The sequence below is a fragment of the Balearica regulorum genome, chromosome 2 (genome assembly GCF_011004875.1).
Source record: "Balearica regulorum gibbericeps isolate bBalReg1 chromosome 2, bBalReg1.pri, whole genome shotgun sequence".
Classification (NCBI taxonomy): Eukaryota; Metazoa; Chordata; class Aves; order Gruiformes; family Gruidae; genus Balearica; species Balearica regulorum.
Genome location: NC_046185.1, coordinates 55,817,817 through 55,838,392, shown reverse-complemented (window position 1 = coordinate 55,838,392; position 20,576 = coordinate 55,817,817). Strand labels below are relative to the sequence as shown.

Genomic DNA, 20,576 nt, shown 5'->3' with positions numbered 1-20,576 from the left:
TGGACAAACTAGGCATATCAGAGAGATTGCATGACTCATTTTTAGCACGACTAAAACCCGAATCCCTATTACCTGAGTGCTAAGTCTCCAGAGAATGGTGTTCATTTTATTCTGGCTGTAGTGTCTTTTATTAAGATGGTTTGTAGTTGAATATCAGTTCTACTGCTACCAGGAATGAAAGGATCTTTCGTGTCCATTTAACCAGTCATATGATGTGGAAGATAGCATGTTTTCTGACAGCTATTACAAATAGCAGCATTGTACTCATGGTACTCTGGCAGCGTCGTGAGATGTTATAAGCAGGCGTATACAAAATTCCTCAACATCACACCGTGAAACCACAGGGTCTCAGTCAGTCAATGGAGACTTGCAAGGCCTGGGGATCTGTTACCCAATAGTGACCTAGTACACTAAAATACAACTAACCCTGCTGGGAACTGTATCTCATAGCCTTGCTTTGCAGCATCCCACATGTGGAGCTGTCTGATCAGTCTTACTGTAAGTTGCAGCAGACATCTGTGAAACTGGCAAACAAGTACAAAAATAAATCCAAGCTATCCAGGAGATCCTGTCAACTTTTAAAATGTTCTTACACAAAGGCACACCTGCAATTTGCACAACCTTGGGCTGATTACCAGAGGGACCTGTGGTTGTATGGGCAGGATAAAAAGCAGTGGCCCTGCAGGAAGATGAAATTCCTCAACAAGTCAATTTGTCACTACATTCTTATCCTTCATATAGAGAAAAAAAAATATCTCATAATCATGTATAAACAAGGAATCACTTAATTAAGGTCTGCAAAGAAATTCTGGAATCGCTATTGCTGTTTAGAAGAATGATTTTATATTACATAAAATCTAGAAGGATATTTAATTTCTAAAATAAACAAATTACATTCCAGCCATGCAAAGAAGTTAAAGCTGAAATGATACTGTCCTGAAATCTGTGGAGAAACTGAATAGAATCAGGATTTCCCTATATAGAATTCTGCCTTCAATTTTACAAAAGAGCATTATGCAGAAGTTCAAAGGTCCTAGAAAGGTTATCATTGATGAAATAACAACCCATTATTTTCCCATACGTGCTAAACTCTTTTCATGACTGGAAAAATCATTCTTTCAAAAAAATCTCAGTGGCTGAGGAAAGAGAGGAGTCTAATACAACCAATTCACCACTGTAATGCTGGCTTTAAAGGGTTGGGGCATTAGAGAAATATCAGCCTTATATCAGCACAGAGGTGGAAAATACCCATGCAAACCTATATAAAAACAAAGGAGATTTCCATTGCCTTCTACTGTATCTGATCAGGCTCTTTCTGGACAGACATAACAGTTCATCATTCATATGGAGATAAATATGGGTCTTTGCTTTTCAAGTGGTTTTACTTATTTGTGTGCTAGTTTTCTTATAACTACTGAGGTGTTTAACCTGTGACACTTAAATGAATAATTTCTGAAATGTTTGATGAAATTTTGCACCAAGTGCAATGTGAAAGGAAAATGATAGTAAAAGCCTGAAATTGTTTAAAGTACAAAAATAGAGAATTCAATTTCTAAGTCCCACCTGTTACTACTGCTTCAATTTCTCCTATCCCTCCTTCTCCATATACTGCAGTTTCATCTGAGTGATGTCCTTAGGCATTGGTTTAGGCATCCTTATTTCCTTCTCACTGACAATGTTCCAGTTCTAGCATGTTGTTTTTCACGTATGGAAAGCATAGGGATTTAGAGGTTAGTATATCCCCAATGCTAAGTCCAAATACAGACTATTTGCTGTAGAGAACAGACAACTCTGAAATGATGGCAGCAAGACAGCAGTTTAACTTGAACCCCCATTACTAAAAGAGATCAAGTAAGATGCATGATTTTGATACAAGGTTACACATATGGATAAGGGGAGACTGTCTTTACTGAAAGAAAAGGAGTTGGAGACAGTCTTTAAATCAAGATTTGACACCTATCTAGAAGCTACATCACTCAATAAGTAAAAAATTATGGGCTCAATGAATATAGGTAGGATTCTTTGGCTCTGTAATACAAAAGGCCAGATTTGACTGTCAGACTGGTCTTTTCCAGACTTAAAAAGTAAGAATGCAATTTTAGCTGAAAATACCAGACAGAGATAGAGGTAAGCCAAGAAAATCATTGTGCGTAATGTTGCACAGCATAGACATTATGAGAAAGTCATGCGCTCTTCCTTGGGGATTTAGCCTTTACTCATGACCACCACATATAACAAAACCAGTACCTTTATTTTTAACAAGGCATCCCATTGAAACAAGGGAGTAAAATCTTCCAGTGTCTTTTTCTATAACAGAACACCTACTATGCAGCAGTTCAAAGGCGCTACAAAATCTAATATTGATGAAACAGACAGCCCTATCATTTTTCATGTTTTACATTCCTTTCAGAGGGATGAATTCCCCTCCCCCCAGATCTCAGTGTATTAGGAACGAAAGAAATTACCTGTAACCAGAGTCTGTCACTCGAGTCTGTTCCACCATTGGCAGTGCACTGAAAAGTAGCAAACTGTCCTGCATTGACTTCCACACTCTGAAGACGTAAGAAATGGGGAGTTTTTGCTGTTGGAAAAAGATAAAGTATTGAAGTTATCCAACATGGAAGGATTGGTTATGAATAATACACTCAGCAAATTAAATAGCCCTGCTTTAAAAGGTTCAAATCACTGACTACACATTAGATTTTAGGTTGGTTTACTTGCGTACTGGGGAAAGAACAAAGAGAAGGGTGCTATTTAATTGTTCCTGCTGTGTAAATTATCTTAGCTCAGCATCCCTGTTGCAATAATACTCCATTAATAAAGATCATATTGGAAACTAATTATGTTTTGAACAAAAACCTATTAGATACTTACACTACCAACTAGACAAAACAGGAAGAAGTTGAGTGATGTTGTCAGGGAAACAGGTTTTTCTTTTTAACCAGGTGCAGTGTCTATAGAGGAGATGCTTTCGAAATGTAGCACACCGAACAGCTAAAATGCTAACATAACACTTCTGGCCAACTACAGCTGTATTCTTTAAATACAATTCTTTTCAATGACACTGCAGAAAAAACCCAAAACACAATGCATTCTCCATACCAATACTTATTTTTCATTTAGAAAGAGAGAACAGTCCAGGTAAAAATCGAAGCAATACAGCTACAAATAACCTAATGAATGAAATAGATAATCAAACCAGAACTAGTCCACTGAAGGAGGAAAGATAGCATGTGTATTTTTGTTTTACTGGAAAAAGTCAACCATGTGACACAAAACCCCATAAATTTGATACAGAAACTTATCCTTAAAAAGGCAGTATTCCCCAACCATTCAAATTGTACTGCAGGCAAGGGGATTTTTTGCACTGTCCAACTAGCAGATTAGCGAGGCTCTGAACATTTTTTTCAGACATGGAAATCTTAGTACTAGCAATAAACTGGCAAACTAAACATACACTTTCTAGCAGAGCATCACACTCATTTAAAGTTTTGATGACATTTTCTTAAAAGACCTTACCACTGGGAGAAATTGCAGTTTTAAGGAATTTATAAATAACCAGCTACCAGAATTCAAGAAAAAGTTGCTTAATATCCAGTGCAAGGCAGTATAAGAAGGAGGAGATGGAATAAAATAGTCCAAATTAATATCTAACTTTGGAAGGAAATCTTTTCATAACTGTCCCTATGACAAATTCATTAGTTATACTGTTTTTTTTTTCTTAAACAGTTCCCAGTTAGGACAGCAGATTTAGGCCAAAGTCTTCTCTGCCTATCAAACTATTACTGTCTGATTATCCAGTAAAACTCTTCAATAAATTCCCCATTTCTCAGTCACTTTTTTTTTTTTTTTTACATCTGCTTTTACCCCAATTGGTTTTTCCTCTGTCTTCACAAATTCTAGAAAACTAGCCTTTCTGAATTACCAGGTATGCCCTAAGTGAGGAGGGGCGTTAGGTTTTAAAACCAAACACACACACAAGAAAATCCCATGACATAGACGAGAAAACCCCACGCACCCACCCACCACAAGCCATCCCTTTCAGTTCTACATGCTTACAACTTGCTTTCAGCTTGGTCTTTGTCTGTACTACCTAGTACAACTGCCTAGCAAATATTTTTTTTTAAATATTTTTAATTTTTTTTTAATTTTGTTTAAAGAGTTAACAATTCAAAAAGTATTTTTTCTGGCAATATACAGAAAGAAGAGCATTATAAATCTTGCAGTTTTAGACACATGGTAGTTCTATTCCAATTTTCACAGTTTTTCAATTTTCTTGTAGACAATGTAACTGGTTTGATGTCTTAATTTCTAACATTTTAATTACTTCATCAAAGAACTTTTCATTAAAGCTTTTTCATTTCAACACTGTCACGTTAGAACTCTACGCACTACGGGGTGTAACTTAGTCTTCCTATTAACACGAGCTACTTGCAGGTTTTCAGAATTGATTGGTACAAATGCACAGATCAAATCTCTCAAAATCTGTATAAGAAAAATTATTAAGCTGATAAAATGCTGCTTTAGACTTATCCTACTCGAACCAAAGATATAAATTCAAAATGCAGAAGCACAAATACTGCCTAACAACATGAGAGCCTGCTGTGTTTATTAGAACTAAGTGATTTAGAAATAATAGCTGCTGATTCTGCGTAACTGTCTCTGCATTTGAAGAAATGTCTGTGTCTTCTTGACACTAACACTAAAACCATTTTTATGAGGTGCTCTGGTACTAACCGATAAACCACTTTTTATTTTAAATTGCAGCTCTTACAAGCCGCAAAGAATGCATATAAGTACAATACGGTATAAGAGGAAGGTGAACAGTTACACAGAAGTTAGTGTCTTTTTCCCCACTCACTCATTTGGTCAATAAGATTACCACCTACAATTCTATGTATGATCTTAATACACCTTATTTAACCAACAGCAAATATGTGGAATAATCATTTATTTAAGTAGTCTGTTCAATTACCTCTGGATTACTATATTAAAACTTTAATTTACAAGGTTTTGTTTTGACATCAATTTTTTTAAAAGAACTTAGGATAGTTTATATGTCCTAAATAACAGGACAAGGAAACATATTTGAAACATAAGCAAGTAAAACAGTGCAGAAATTGAGCCCTGAACCCAAAGTACGATACCTGGGGAAGTACCCTAAGTAACCTTGCTTAGCAAAGCCTCGGCCCTCAGCCAGCTGAGTCTTCTTTCTTCTAAGCCTTGGAAAAAATAATCATATATATTCAGCTCTTGCATTGTTCATCTGCTTTCACTAATGCCTCAGCTTGTGGCTGCACTGAATTTTTGATGGCAATAGAAAACTGGTCAACAAATCTTGATGACTTGTGTTCAGAAGGAGTCACTAGATGGCCCAATTAGGCTCTGGGGCTTACGCCAAGCACTGTACACAAGGTGCGTATAAGAGATGTCTTTAAAGCCCATAAGGTGCAAGCACTCAAATGCTAGCAATGCTTTGTACATACTCAGCCTATATTTATAGCAGTGACATTGTTTTCTGACATTTTCTGTATTTTCTGCTCCACATTTATTGAAGCATAGTGGCACATTCATTTTAGAGGGCTGGCTTTAAAATAGTGGAGAGGTACTTACTACATGGGTGTCCTAAAACTTTCACTTCATCAATAGCCACATATCCTGGGTGACCTGAAGTGACCACTTCAAAAACAACCTGAGAAGCAAAAAGAGAATTTCAGTTAGCAGCTTTGTAACACAGGGAATATAAAAATATTGTGTTATGGAAAAATACATCAACTCTTCTAACATGTTGAGAACACCTTGAAAACAAAATACAATCAAAAAAACCCCCTCAAAATGTGTTGTTCTTATCATTAGAACGAACCAGAACATAAATTACATTTTGTCATGTTTATACTATTTTTGGAGATATACAAGTCTGATCATATATAGCTCACAATGAGAAATAACCAAATCCACCCAAGTATTTGGTCTGCCAAAGAAGTTACCTAATAATAATTTTATTTTCGATTCTTTGTCTTGCAGAATAAACTCCTGCTTTTATTTAAAAAATGACAGTTCTGCAGTATACAGAGATTTACACAGTAGCAGACACAAACATACCTATTTTTATGAATGCATTTTCCATGCTCTTAATCTTCCACCAAATGTAGTGAATTAAGTAAAGCAGATCCATTTGCCACGGTTTGTTTAATGGCTATAAATAGGTCACAAAATAAAGGGACCGTTCTTGTCGTTTGAATTAAGTACACTCAAAAGTAAACCTCTCCAAACTTTGGCAGCCTTAGCTTTGAACATCCCAAGAATGTTTATGCGGAATAGAAGAAAATATGTCGGTAACATTAGCAGGTACATTTCCAAACCAAGGCTCAAGAAGTTCATGCTCAAATCCAGGTTATGTTTTTTGGTTTTTTTTTTAATGCTTCCCTTTTGCTTGGAAAGTTAACGCTAACTGCCTCCTGTAACTAGTCTCAGAAGTACACTGAGGAAGACAAAGTTTAGAAACTATTTTTCACACATATGCTGTACTTGACCTTGGAACAGATGCAGAAGGACACAATGTAGCATATCCTTTACTGCAATTATTTCAGCAGGAAGAGTCTGATACAGAATACAAACATGACACAAGGAGAACATACAGCCCTGTAATATTATATCACAGTTTTCTGTTGCTGAATAAATACTGGCAGAGCACTGATTCTGATTTTAAAACAAACCTTGAGGTGAGCAAATTCTTCACACCTTCTTGCCTCAGCCTTCTCCCATCTTTCTCATTGCTCCATCTGTGGACCGATCCTGCTCTCTCCCAGATACCATCTTCCTAAACATTGTCCATTTCTCCCTCTCAATCTCACTGGAGTGAAACTGCCATAAATATGGCTTTAATTCCATATGGCTAGCAAGGAAAAAACTACTTTTCATTCTAGTTCTATCTCCTGTCCACAAAAAAATTTCAACCTACAGTGCCAATGTTGCCCCCAAGTGAACCAAGCAGCAACAAGAAAACACAAGACAGCAATGAGAAAAGTCTGAAAGCCACCAAACTAATTTTGTAGAAGAAAAATGCTGCAAGAAACTGGGGGTCAGTCATAAGCCCCAGCCTGTGGCCTTCTAAATGCCTGATGACACACTGATGGAGCGTGAAGGTGATATTGCTGATCCACAGCAACAGAATGGACAGGGTATGGCTCCCAGCATCCAGCAGAGCATCCAGAGCAAGACATTCAAAAATTCTCTTTCCTACAAAGAAGAAAATCTCCTGGTGGAACCGGTCTTAGGAACTATCTGAGGAAGCAGAAGTTCTTAAAGAAAAAAAAAAAAAAAAAGCAGAAGCTCTTAAAAAGTAATTTGCATCCAAAGACCTGAAATAGCTTTTCCAATCATGATCACTCTTACCCTCATCTTAACAGCCTTGAAATGGAAATACAGAGAGCTAAGTGACATGCACAAAGTAAGCCTAAGTTCTGATGGCAATCCAAGTCCCAGAATGCAGCTCCTGTTTTCACTCACTGAACTTTGAAAAAAGAACCAGCATTTGTCTTTATTAACAAATGTGACAAACAGTTGTACATTCTCAGTTTGTGTTACACTTTCTGAATACAATAGCTATGCAGGTGCCCATGGAAGGAGGAGGAGACTGCTCCATTTCCTGAAGAGCTACCAAGACTATTCAAAACAGAGACGAGCTAAAAGACCGTAGGGTACAAGAACCATGGCATAGCCCCAGGAACCTGCAGTTAATGCAGGAATGTTATGACACAGCAGTGAAGAACATGGAGCAGAGAGTCATGTCTCAGAAATGGTAGAAAGGTTTCCCAGGAAAATATGATGCCACTAAGTCATTGAGTCAACTGAATCTAAGTGTGGAGACAAAGACCTGCCTGTAAAAACACAGATGGCTGGGGACAGTTACAGAATTATTTTCTGTATTCTCTAGTGGCTTTGAGTTTTCTCTGTTAAGAAGAAAAAACCCCAAACAACCAACCAGTTAACTTTCTAGCTTTTATTGAAAAATAACTTTAAAAAAAACCCAAACAAAACAATCCCACAACTCTCTTTTGGAGCACTCAATATAAAGAGAAGATCTGTGCAAAGCCATCTGGAAGGTCTACCTGATCCATGATCCCATCACGGCAAAGCAGAAGAGGTTTTTTCAGGTTCTTCACTTTTAGATATGCTAAATTCTAGAAAACCCCAGGAGGAACAGGCATATGCACACCTCTGAAGCAGCCAGCCAAACCAGTCAGAAGTTTTCTGCTAAAAATATTACTGCCAAGTAATAGGGATTTAACTATTTTTTAAAAATGTTACATAAAAGTGCCTTTTCTGAAGAATTACCTGACTTCCAGCAAAACCAAATACCTGAGCTCTGGAAAATAAAACATACACAATACACGGGTAGAAGATCTCAAAATAATTTCTGTAATTCATAACTGCGAAGCTTAGGCTCTCCAAGAGGTTTTAAGTACTTTATTATTGCAATATACTCACAGACCAAAAAAGCTTGTAGATTCTAAAGACAAACCCATTCCTTCAGTTCACAGGCAGAAACTACAGCCTTGAAACAACTAAATCGGACCTGCTTATGACATCAAAGACTCAACAAGTGATCTAAAAGATCCTGCCATATCTCAACATACCAAAAATGTCATCACCACAAATAAACCAGGCAATGTACCAAGAAACTGCCAGTAATACAAATTGAAATATTGTTAGTTTAATCATGCTTCCATTAAAAGCAATAGCCAAGCTGCTACCAACTTTAATGACCATAAGTTTTGGTCTCTTCTGACATAAAGTATGCAATTTTTAGTAAATGGAAAAAGACACTACAGCCAGTACTGACATACCATCATCAAAGAGATATTGTCTTTTACTTCATATATAAAAGAACATGACATCTATTCCAAGTACAGAAATATAATTTGTGTTCTGTTCACAGGCTGTGAAATACTATCAACTGCTATATCCAAATCCAGTTTTTTGTTTTACTTAAATTAATAAATGAAGATTATGGACTAAAATATCTGCTTATCTAAGCATTTTCCCTTTTTACACTAAAAAAAAAAGAATTTTATCCTATGCATGACATGTTTCTGAAAGTCCTAGTGAGTGTGCTGCATACTGTAAGGGGGTGCTCAGGAATGGACCCAGAAACACTTCTGGTGGCTCATTTATTCATTGAAAACCTTATATGAGGGATCTGAAGACTATTCACAAATCTGGATCAGTTTTGCTAATAATTTCACTAGAAATGAAACCCAGAAACTTATTTCACATCCAGTTTTTTCCATCATTTCACATTTGAAAAGTTGCTTGTCTCATAAAAGTTAATGTTTTTACTCCCGCCTCCAAACTTTGCCTTTCCTCACGGCTGACGCAACCCCTGCAGGCAATATAAAAGACCCCAGTCAAAATAGAGACAACACTCCAGCAACGTCAGAGTGGGCAGCCCTTGGAGTTTTTTGCCTATTATTCCACCACCTTATCAGTCCGGAAACAACCAGTTAAAACACTGAATTCATTTGCTCAGGGAAAACTCTGTTGCACGTTGGCCTGAGAGCTGTTTTACACCACTCTCCCCCTCGCAGGCCTGCCAAACAGGAACCAGGGAAGCGGCTTAGCACTGCACTGTCCCTGATCCTCCCTGCTTCAGTGAAGAGCAAAATTAGCTTTTCATTCCTGCCACTTCCCCTTTCTACATATGAACAAAGAAAGGGGGTCTGCTCACCAACAGAAATGCTTACTGCTGAAAATGTGCGACTCGAGATAACTTGTCTGTTCCAAAGAACAATAGAAATAAACAGGTTTTGTTGCTGCACAACCTCACTCCGTAAATTCCTGCCTTTGTTGTTGCAAAATTACAATGCTTTCAGTCAAAAGGTGGATTGTACCTAATATAAACACTCTCTACTTCACACGACTTAAAAATAGCACTTTGCAAAAACAAGACAGAAAAGGAGTATTAATAAAGCTACTTAACGTCAGGCTGCGACCCTGCTCCCCGGCACCCCCAGGAAGCGGGCAGCGATGCATCATGCGCTGCCCACAGCACGCACCGCGCTCCCACCCTTGCCTGCTGTGTTTTACCCCACCGAGGGCCTTTCTTTGACTGCGTTTTACAAGGCATTGGGAACAATCTCCCTCCAGAAAATTGGGAAAATCACAGCGATTGCTGCCTCGTCAAAGCCACGTGAAGGGAGGAGGTTCCTGACCCGGTCCTTCCCAGGCCCTGCAGAAACCCACCGCAGCTTATTGACATGGGCTGCCTAAAATGTGGTCAAGTCTCCCTGGTTGGAAATTCGTGTTATGCCATTTCGCTCCCCACCTCTCACTCCTACACAACTACCATTCAGCACTCACATGTGCACTCAAGCACATTAAATAACATTTTGGTGGTTGCTGCCAACCTGAGACTCCAAAGAAACCTCTTACAGGTGAGCATCACTGAAAACTGAGCATCTGACATTAAGGCTTATTAAATCCTATTCTTCTCTTTTTGTTTTTAAATCAGTTGTTGTCTTACCTTTTGCTACTGAAGGCCCAGAAGCTTGCTTGGTTTAGGAACAAGGGGTGGGAGAAAATATCAGTGCCTTGGGTCTATGACAAAAAGCGCACGCCTGCTTATTCTTGGCCATTTTTATACTGGTAGGGTTTTTAAATTTAGGAATGCTGTCTGCCCTGGTGCATCTTTCTCAAAATAACTATTCCCAAATCACCCAAGCCAATGAAGAAAAGCTATTTAAGATGCCCGACACAGGGTTGTGATTCAAAATGCAATATGCATTTCAAAGTTTCTTTTGAGTTCAAAGCGCAGTTCAGGAGCCATACGTGTGCAGCTGAATGCAACACGCACAACACATGAGAATGTAAGCCTGACCTTTACTGCACAAGCAGCTTAATTCTCTGTCCTAGCTGGTGACTTAAGTACATTGCATGAGCCAAACTCCAAGCAAAGCATGTACAAAGCAGGTTATGAAACAAATGAAAGTTTAAGTCCAGATTTGAAAAGGTAAGTTGGATCTACCGCTTCTTATTCCCTAAACTCCTAATTTACAGGGGAAAGTGTCAGAACGGTAAAGGGTAAATCTCATCTCAGTGTGAAGTGATACCATGTAACTCCTTTGTGTCCTAACTAAAAAAGATCAGGAATTACTGCCAGGCTCTTATCCTATTTTCTCATTCCAGCTTCATAGGAATTTATGTTTAAAGAAGCTGCAGCGGCATAGAGAGTAGCGTTACTCTATTGGAAGCTATTTTTAATCCTTTCAATTCCATTTCTGGATTTTAAAACTGCAGTGTTTGTTGTTTTATTTAATCAAGATTTGTTTCAGCTCACTGCTGCCATGCCTGACTCCCTGCAAAGTACAAAGCAAATAATTCAAAATATCAAAACTGATAGGGGGATGGTGTGCAACTTGCAATGGTGCTGTGCCAAATTGCTTGCTTGCAGGGTGAGGAGCTGGAAATACAAGCCACTCACCAGACTCAACCCTGTAGTGGCATTTCGCATATTGTAAAGTTCCCAAACTGCAATGCTTCAAAAAACATAATATATATATAAAATACTACTAATCGGTCTGAGAATCATTAACTAACCAGGGGGTGGGTGGGGGTATGTGTGTGGGGAAATTAGTCCCTTCTCTTCCCAAATTGACAAAACAAGAAAAAAAACCTGAAATCAACAGATTTTCCTCCTGCTAAAAGATACAATGAGGAAAAAAAATCAAAACTTTAAAGAAAATAAAAACAAACCCCCCAAAACCCTTCCACCCTCTCCCCGCTAGAGGAACAGCCTTTTCAGGACTTACTTTTATGTCAAAGCATCAATTTTAGAGACTCTCAACGTATTGAGATTGCTCCCCAAGAATCTAAAACCAAGCTCTCCACTACCCATAGAAATCTGCATAGCATTTAATCCTCTTTTTCTGTGTACATCCTAACTCTGTTCCAGTAAGGAGGAGGGTGAAGGTCTTAGTAATTATGTGAAGCCTTGTTTTGTTTGCTAGGCTGTCTCTAATGGCATGATAAACTCCTTGATGCTCTTGCTTAAGATGCACCAAGTAGACAATCGCTCAGTAAAGCAATTTCTCCTGTGACCAACGATAAAAAGAGGAAGCCAATGCTCCCTCAGGGGAGCACTCCTAAAGGGGTTTTATAATACAGAAATAAGACTAGCTCCCGTGGAAATATCCCAGCTACTTCGAAACATATAGCTCAGAGACCAGGAGGCATAGCAGAAAAGAACAAACTGCACTGATTATCTTTGACCCTCAGAAGGTGTTTGGCAGCTTGAACCTGTGTTACTGCAACTATACTGTAATCAGTAACTGGACTGCAATGCAGACATACCCTGAAGTCAAAGGCAGATATTAAGCAGTAGCACTTAGAAGACCATTAATTATGGAATTAAATATATCCTTAATCAACAGAATACTTGACAATTTAAGTTTAAATAAGCAGTAATTAAACTACAATTAGTGTTGTTACATGCAGGTTATTGTTGTGATTTATATATGTAGTGCGGCTTTCATGTGGGGTGAAACCTACACAAATAATTACCTAGTAAAAAGAAAAGTGTACACAAAAAGAAAGTAATTACTTTGTTCAGAGACTGTACTTCTAAAGAGTCAATTCTAAATGGAAACTCAACATGAAAGGTATTAACAAGCTTGGATAACTGGTGCTACAATAATAAAATACTGTTAATTATTAAATCTTTTGAATGCTTTGCATATATGTGTTAATAATATGTGGTTTAAACAAATAAATCTTTAGAAGTTGGATTAAAATTCACTCCACACTACACAATCTAATTTTTAGTCAGCTACCATTAGTGGGAGTTATTTTGCCTATGTTTTTCATTAATCAACAACAAAACAGACCAACACCACTGTTTTTTAAATCATCCTGAATTGTATAAATATTATAACTCTGAAATGTTATCATATAATTTGTCTTCAGAGTTCTGTAGTACATTTTGCTTTCATTTGCAGTTAGACACCTTGTAGGTGTCCTACTAAGGGAATAGAATTATAAGGCATTCACAAACATGCAGATGCCTACATGGATATATGATTTCAAACACAACAAAGAAAAACACATGATTACATTGCTTTGTCTCTTCATCTGCGAATGTCGAGTCCTTTTCTGAAGATTACTCATCAGAAAACTACCAACCTTCATATATGAGAAGTTACAAAGGGCCCTTATCAGTCCTTAAAAATCTTCTTAGCAGATTTTTTCTTAATTTTGTTCAATAAGGTCAGACAGCCTCAGAAAAACCCTGGGAGGAAGTCTTGTATGTTTTGGAGGTTATGCGAGAAACACATAGATTTGTGCCAAAAGAAGTCGGAGTTTTGGAGTCAAATGAGTAACAGGTTAGGAAAGAGACCTGGTGGTAGACACCTGTCGGGTCCTCTGCCTTCTCTCACCATATATGCAGTCATTTGAGCTCTCACCTAACTTGGACACACTGTCCCACAAGATCCACATATACCCTCTCTCTCCTCTTCCTGACCTCCCCGCTGCTTGCAGCTAACTTTGTGTCTCCCCCCAAACCAGACCCTTTGAAGAAGAAAAAAGATGAAAATAGATGAAAAGAGTTCAGAAACAATGAGAAATTGCAAGTGCTACCGGGCAAGTGAGGAAATTGCATCACAGATTTCTGAGAGGGAGGAGGCAACCAAAATGGAGACAACTGTCTATAACCTGTCAAGATGGAGACAGAGCTTCTTCAAGAATAAATTAGTTTATCTGCAATGAAACCAGTGAAGCTACACTATTTTACACTGTTTCCTTGCACCACTATGGACACTACTATAGCATAAGACATTTTGGCACATCGGCTAAATTGCAAGACATAACCAGGTATTATTTCAGACTGTATGCAGCAAATACAAAGAAAATTACTTACTATATTCCTCAGTGAAAGAAAGATTATGTAAAAATTTCTATATTTCCAGAGGCAAAGAGAGCACATGGAATCCATTACAGACAGACTCAGGTGTCTATTACACATCAGCTGATGCATGGTAATTTGCTAAACTGCAGTACCCCATCCAAGCACACAAGGGTTCACCTACAAATAAGGGTGAACAGTCCAGATGGCAGGTCTCAAGGAGAACATGGACTAGAAAGGTTATCTTTCTATTTCTATGGCCAAATATGCATGTTACTCAGACACTAAGTAGATGTATCCTATTGTTAGAAATCTGACACAGATTATTACTAATATCAATAACATTTAAAACTGTCTGAGCTTGCCTGTATTTTTATTAACACATTAATTTAGCTTAAATTTACTGGTCAGAGTCTGGGCTGCTTCTATTAAAATTCCCCTGTCCACATTAGCATTTTGGTTCAGAGCTAGAGTGAAGCTTTGAAGCACAATCCTTGTCCTTACTGACTGCTGGTTCACAGAGCAGTTCTGTTGCATAAAAACCAGATTCCTTTCAGAAGAAAGGAAATTGGAAGCTGCTCTACTAATTCACTCCAAACCCAGATGGGGACATTACAGTCCAGACTTAGGCATGAGCAACACAGTCACCCATTCACACAGTGTCTACAAAATCTGCATGCACCACACAACGCTCCTGAATCACCCAGCATGCTCAGAAAGCCCTCCAGTAGATCCCATGTTACAAGCCACCCAGAGTTACATTCAATTTCAGCCATGAAATTGTCTCTGGGATTCTCTACTCTTCTCCTACCATCCACTGAGACTAACACCACAGACTAGTCCTCATTATTTCAATCAAAATAGAAAGGCTCTTTGGCATCACTGGAGGGCATTCTCAACACTGGCATCAAATCAGTAACATGGGGCCCACCGTCTTGCAGTAAGGTCACAGACTCATAGAGTATCTTGAGTTGGAAGGGACCCATAAGGATCATCAGGTCCAACTCCCTGCTCCTTGCAGGACTACCTAAAACTAACTAACAGTGGTGTCGAAACACTCCTTGAACTCTGACAGGCAACAGAATACACACTGCCCTTTTACCCTGCAAGACACAAAGGTATGGCTAAACCAAGCTTGGACTCCATCATCAGGATACAGCGTCCTGCTCCAGAAGCAGCTAGTACGCAGCTTCTCCCACAATGCTGAGGTGAACCTCAACTCTCATACGCCTGCTTCTGGGAAAGGTGCCAGTATTCCCTCATCGAGTCCACAGACAGTTATAGGAGATCCACATTATGAGTCCTCCCAGTGAAACTTCGTGAGGTGTCCATAAACTTACCCTGAATCCTCTCCAGGAAGCCCTGACGATGCAGTTGTAGCAATTCCTAGCCACTGTGGGCAGAGCACTGGATGCAAATGTGGACCCTGTCAAGACCCTCTATGCAAGCTAGGAACACACTATCTGAGGCAAGAGGAAATGAATGAGTGTGCTCTTTTGGGTCTGCACGTTTTACACCCACTGCCAGGTATCCCTGTTTCAAGGACAAGATGATCCTGGCAGGCATTCCAAACTCATCTTCTGGACCAGGACTTTCTGTCAATTGTGGGTGAAGTAATAACAGAGGGAAAGACTCCAGAAAGTTCTTCAGCTTGTTTTTTTTGTTTCCTTAGAGGAAAAAGGGCTCAAAAGGAACTGCTTCAGTTGCATCTGGACTTAAACTTTCATCTGTTTCATAACCTGCTTTGTACATGCTTTTGCTTGGAGTTTGACTCATGCAATGTACTTAAGTCACCATCTTCGGGACAGCTTTTCTTCAGAAAGCTTCCAACCGTAAGTATGGTCACAATGTTCAGCACAGGGGACCAAATAAAATCCAAACCAAACTTTCTAAACGGCAAGTGAAGATGAGAGGAGCCTCAACAACATCTTTGATCTACTGGTCTGCTCCTACTACACCAAATTACTTGCTTGTGGAGACATAGACTGTATTTTCATGGCAAGAAGGAGAAACACTGTTGAACTACCGTACAACAGTAAGTAACTGTATAATCTGTAAACTTTCCTACAGAAAAGCAGCACCCTAAGGAACTGTCAAGTGAAATTCTCCCTAAATCTTTAGGATGTAATCAGAAGCCCATTCCTAAGATAGCCACTGTTATATTTATGATTACTACTGAACAGAACAAATGGATATTGCATTCAAACCGAAGACTCAAAGGATTCTGCTGGTTCTAAAGCAACAAGTATTGCTGATCTAAATCAAATTTGAAGACTCTACTGCAATAAAACCTATTAGCATTCAATTTCAGCATCCCTAATGAACTGAAAGAATCAGTGAATCTATTATAGAGAAACAGAAGTAGTTGACTGAAATCAATGACAAAAATTCTAAATTGTTTCAATACAATTATTTCACTCACATTTAAAGAATGTATGTGTGTATGGATACATTTCTATAAATATACATAAACACATAAACACAGTCATATATATGTAAAACCAAACATTTAACATCATCTACAAAAACATAATCAATATAAAGATCAACAAAACATACTGAAAAATATTTTGATTTAAATTAAAAAGTATGATTAAGAACCAGGTGACTATTAAGAGAAACAAAATTTCATAAAAAGTAAAACATACCTGATAAAAATTGGGCCAGAAAGTGCTAATTGCCAGTTCTGCTCTGTTCCAAGTAGCAGTGATAGATGTGTTCCAGACTGGATTACCAATAGGACCATCGTTAACTTTCACATATATATTCAAAGTGCCAGGGCTAGATCCACTCTTGCTTGAAACATAATAGTGGAAATCAATACAATGTGTATCATTTTCTTTCAGATGGGGCAGCAGGAGGTGAGCTTTCTGTCCCGCAAATCTCCCAGATGTATTCACCAACATGAAAGAGCCTGCAAAACAAAGTCACTAGTTCAATTTCTTTATTTTATTTTCCTCTCCCTGATATGGTGATTTGTAATGAAAGCATCATTAAAAAAAAATAATCATTTTGCTTTGCTTCTACCAACATAACAGTAATTTGTATTCAGTAGGCATTGAATCTCAAATTACTTTTGAGAAACTCAAGATTCTTTTCCAAAGCTAATAAATATTAGAATTATTTTACAGTTGAAGAAAGAAAGAGGTAAACAAAAAACCACTGAAGTGATCTGCACTGTGCTGAATCTACAGATGTTAGAAGAGAATCAGTTGTAGGTCCCAACTAACCAAGCATTTCTATATGCAGAGTCTGTACTGGATTTGCATGGCAAGGTTTTTGATAGCAGGGAGGCTACAGGGAGGCTAATGAGAAGCTGCTAGAAGCTTCCTCCATGTCCAACAGAGTCAATGCCAGATGGCTCCAAGACGGACCTGCCACTGGCCCAGGCCGAGTCCATCAGCCATGGCTGTAGGTGCACAACAGCAACTGCAGCCAGAGAGAGGAGATGACGTAAGAGAAACAACTCTGCAGACACCAAGGTCAGTGAAGGAGGAGGGGGAGGAGGTTCTTCAGGTGCCAGAGTAGAGATTCCCCTGCAGCCCACGGAGAAGACCATAGTAAGGCAGGCTGTTCTGTTGCAACCCATGGAGGTCCACAGTGGAGCAGATATCCACCTGCAGCCCATGGAGGACCCCCACGTCGGAGCAAGTAGATGCCTGAAGGAGGCTGTGACCCCGTGGGAAGCCTGTGCTGGAGCAGGCTCCTGGCAGAACCTGGGCCCCATGGAGAGAGGAGCCCACGCCAGAGCAGGTTTACTGGCAGGACTTGTGACCCTGAAGCTCCTGAAGGTCTGCACCCCGTGGAAGGGACCCACGTTGGAGCAGCTTGTGAAGAAATGTAGCCTGTGTGAAGGACTCACGTTGGAGGAGTTCATGGAGGACTGTCTCCCGTGGGAGGGACCACAGGCTGGAGCAGGGGAAGAGTGTGAGGAGTCCTCCCCCTGAGGAGGAAGGAGCAGCAGAGACAACGTGTGATGAACTGACCACAACCCCCATTCCTCATCCCCCTGTGCCGCTGCAGGGGAGGTGGTAGAGAAATTGGGAGTGAAATTGAGCCTAGGAAGAAAGGTGGGGTGAGGGGAAGATGTTTTAAGATTTGTTTTTAGTTCTCATTATCCTACTCTGATTTTATTGGCAATAAATTAAATTAAAATTTCCCCAAGTTGAGTCTGGTTTGCCCATGATGATAACTGCTGTCCTGATCTCAACCCACAAGCCTTTCATCATATTTTCTCCCCTGTCCAGTTGAGAAGGGGGAGTGATAGAGTGGCTTTGGTGGGCACCTGGCATCCAGCCAGGGTCAATTGACCACCAAAGTGGCAATGAAATCTAGGAGAATTTATAGAATCACAGAATGGTTTAGGTTGGAAGGGACCTTAAAGACCATCTAGTTTCAACCCCCCTGCCATGGGCAGGGACACCCTCCACTAGACCAGGTTGCCCAAAGCCTCATCCAACCTGGCCTTGAACACTTCCAGGGAGGGGGCATCATGCACAACTTCTCTGGGCAACCTCTCCCAGTGCCTCACCACCCTCACAGTGAAGAATTTCTTTCTAACCTCTAATCTAAATCTATTCTCTTTTAGTTTAAAATCATTACCCCTTGTCCTATCACCACATGCCCTCGTAAAGTCCCTCTCCAGCTTTTCTGTAGGCCCCTTCAGGTACTGGAAGGCTGCCATAAGGTCTCCCTGGAGCCTTCTCTTCTCCAGGCTGAACAGCCCCAACTATCTCAGCCTGTCCTCATAGGAGAGGTGCTCCAGCCCTCTGAGCAGCTTCGTGGCTCTCCTCTGGACTCGCTCCAACAGCTCCATGTCTCTCTTGTACTGGGACCCCCAGAGCTGGACACAGTACTCCAGGTGGGGTCTCACAAGAACGGAGTAGAGGGGCAGGATCACCTCCCTCGACCTGCTGGTCAAGCTTCTTTTGATGCAGCCCAGGACATGGTTGGCTTTCTAGGCTGCAAGCGCACACTGCCGGCTCATGTTGAGCTTCTCATCAACCAACACCCCCAAGTCCTTCTCCTCAGGGCTGCTCTCAATCCACTCTCTGCCCAGCCTGTAGTTGTGCTTGGGATTGCCCTGACCCATGTGCAGGACCTTGCACTTGGCCTTGTTGAACTTCAAAGTCTGCATGGGCCCACCTCTCAAGCCTGTCAAGGTCCCTCTGGATGGCATCCCTTCCCTCCAGCGTGTCGACCACACCACACAGCTTGGTGTTGTCGGCAAACTTGCTGAGGGAGCGCTCGATCCCACTGTCCATGTCGCCGACAAAGATGTCAAGTGGCACCAGTCCCACTGTAACCCCTGAGGAACGCCACTCGTCACTGTTCTCCACTTGGACATAGAGCCGTTGACTACAACTCTTTGAGTGCGACCATCCAGCCAATTCCTTATCCACTGAGTGGTCCATCTGTCAAATCCATGTCTCTCCAATGTAGAGACAAAGACGTTGTGCGGGACAGTGTCAAATACTTTGAACAAGACCAGAGAATTACATGTGCTCAGATGGTGAGATGCAGTATATGATGTAAATGGAGTCTAAAATGTTCTCAATTCCTTAGCCTTACTCTAGCTCATCACCAGCTATGCCCTTGACTGATTAAGGGTGACAATTGTCTCGTGGCCTCAAGAGCTGAGAAAAGAAGGAACAAATGAAAAGGGAAAAGGGTGGTAGTGGTGAATTTTACGTTATGGTCCCAACATAAATGACAACAAGAAATGTAAAAGGTATAGTTCAAACGACCCTTACATGAACTGCTAGTGAATGTATGCTCTGTTTTTCGGTTCCTATTAATTGAAGTGTATCTTCAAAATAATCATGCTACAGAATAGATGTGTTATTAAAGAATTTGAATGACTGTATAGACATATTACATTACAAAAATACAACATGATTTTCAAGATATTCCTACTTCTGAATTGAACAAACCCAAAGAAAAGAATTCTATTAATACATATACTATGATACCATAGAAGGAAATAAAATTCAACACAATGTCTACTTTGGAAAGAAAACATATCAATAAAATACATGAAGTAATTCAGACCCTGCGTTTTTTCATAAAAGTCAAGAAATGTTATAGGTTATAGGTGCATGCTGTAAATGCATAGCTAAGTGCTCTTATAAAAATATAAGCACACACATTTCTTAAACAATTCTTAGAAAACTTTTTTTTTATTTTTTTTTTTATTTTGATGGGTGATGATACATTGGAATTTCAATGAGATGCAGCCTCCTAAGAAATTTCTTGAATCGGAATGTAAGTGTTTAGAGAATCTTGGTCCAGACTGCACCTTTATCTTAAATAGGTTCAACTATTCAATAATACAGGTTTGCAGTTCTTTTAAATTATTTATCAAGCATAACTTCTCATTAATTTTCATTCTACACAAAATAACTGAGTTTTTAAAGTTGACAAAAATCAAAATTAATTGCGATACAAAGGAATCTGACTGTTTTACTTCCTAAAAGGCATTATTCTGTACTAAATTTACAGACTGTTAGTTACTATAACGTATTGGGACAAATCCTTATTCACTAGTAACGTAAGTAGAAGTCACTGGAAGTGTCTTCCGTATTCTCCTAGAGAAAACTTAATTTTCAATGTAGCAGAAGGAAAGCAAGATTCACGTGTTTTTTCATACAAGGACTGCTTCCTACAAGTTTCTGAT

At 39.5% G+C, this 20,576-nt stretch overlaps 1 protein-coding gene across 10 annotated transcripts in view; it reads right to left on the bottom strand.

Annotated features, from left to right (window-relative positions):
- PTPRM (protein tyrosine phosphatase receptor type M) overlaps positions 1–20,576 on the bottom strand; it is a 512,931-nt gene that overhangs the window by 330,320 nt on the left and 162,035 nt on the right. For all 10 annotated transcript variants that reach the window (XM_075744400.1, XM_075744401.1, XM_075744406.1 and 7 more), the window contains exons 3-5: positions 16,549–16,814; positions 5,614–5,692; positions 2,466–2,581 (exon numbers count right to left, since the gene is read on the bottom strand). In XM_075744400.1, coding sequence (XP_075600515.1) covers positions 2,466–2,581; positions 5,614–5,692; positions 16,549–16,814 — 461 coding nt within the window. The remainder of the gene's footprint in view (positions 1–2,465; positions 2,582–5,613; positions 5,693–16,548; positions 16,815–20,576) is intronic.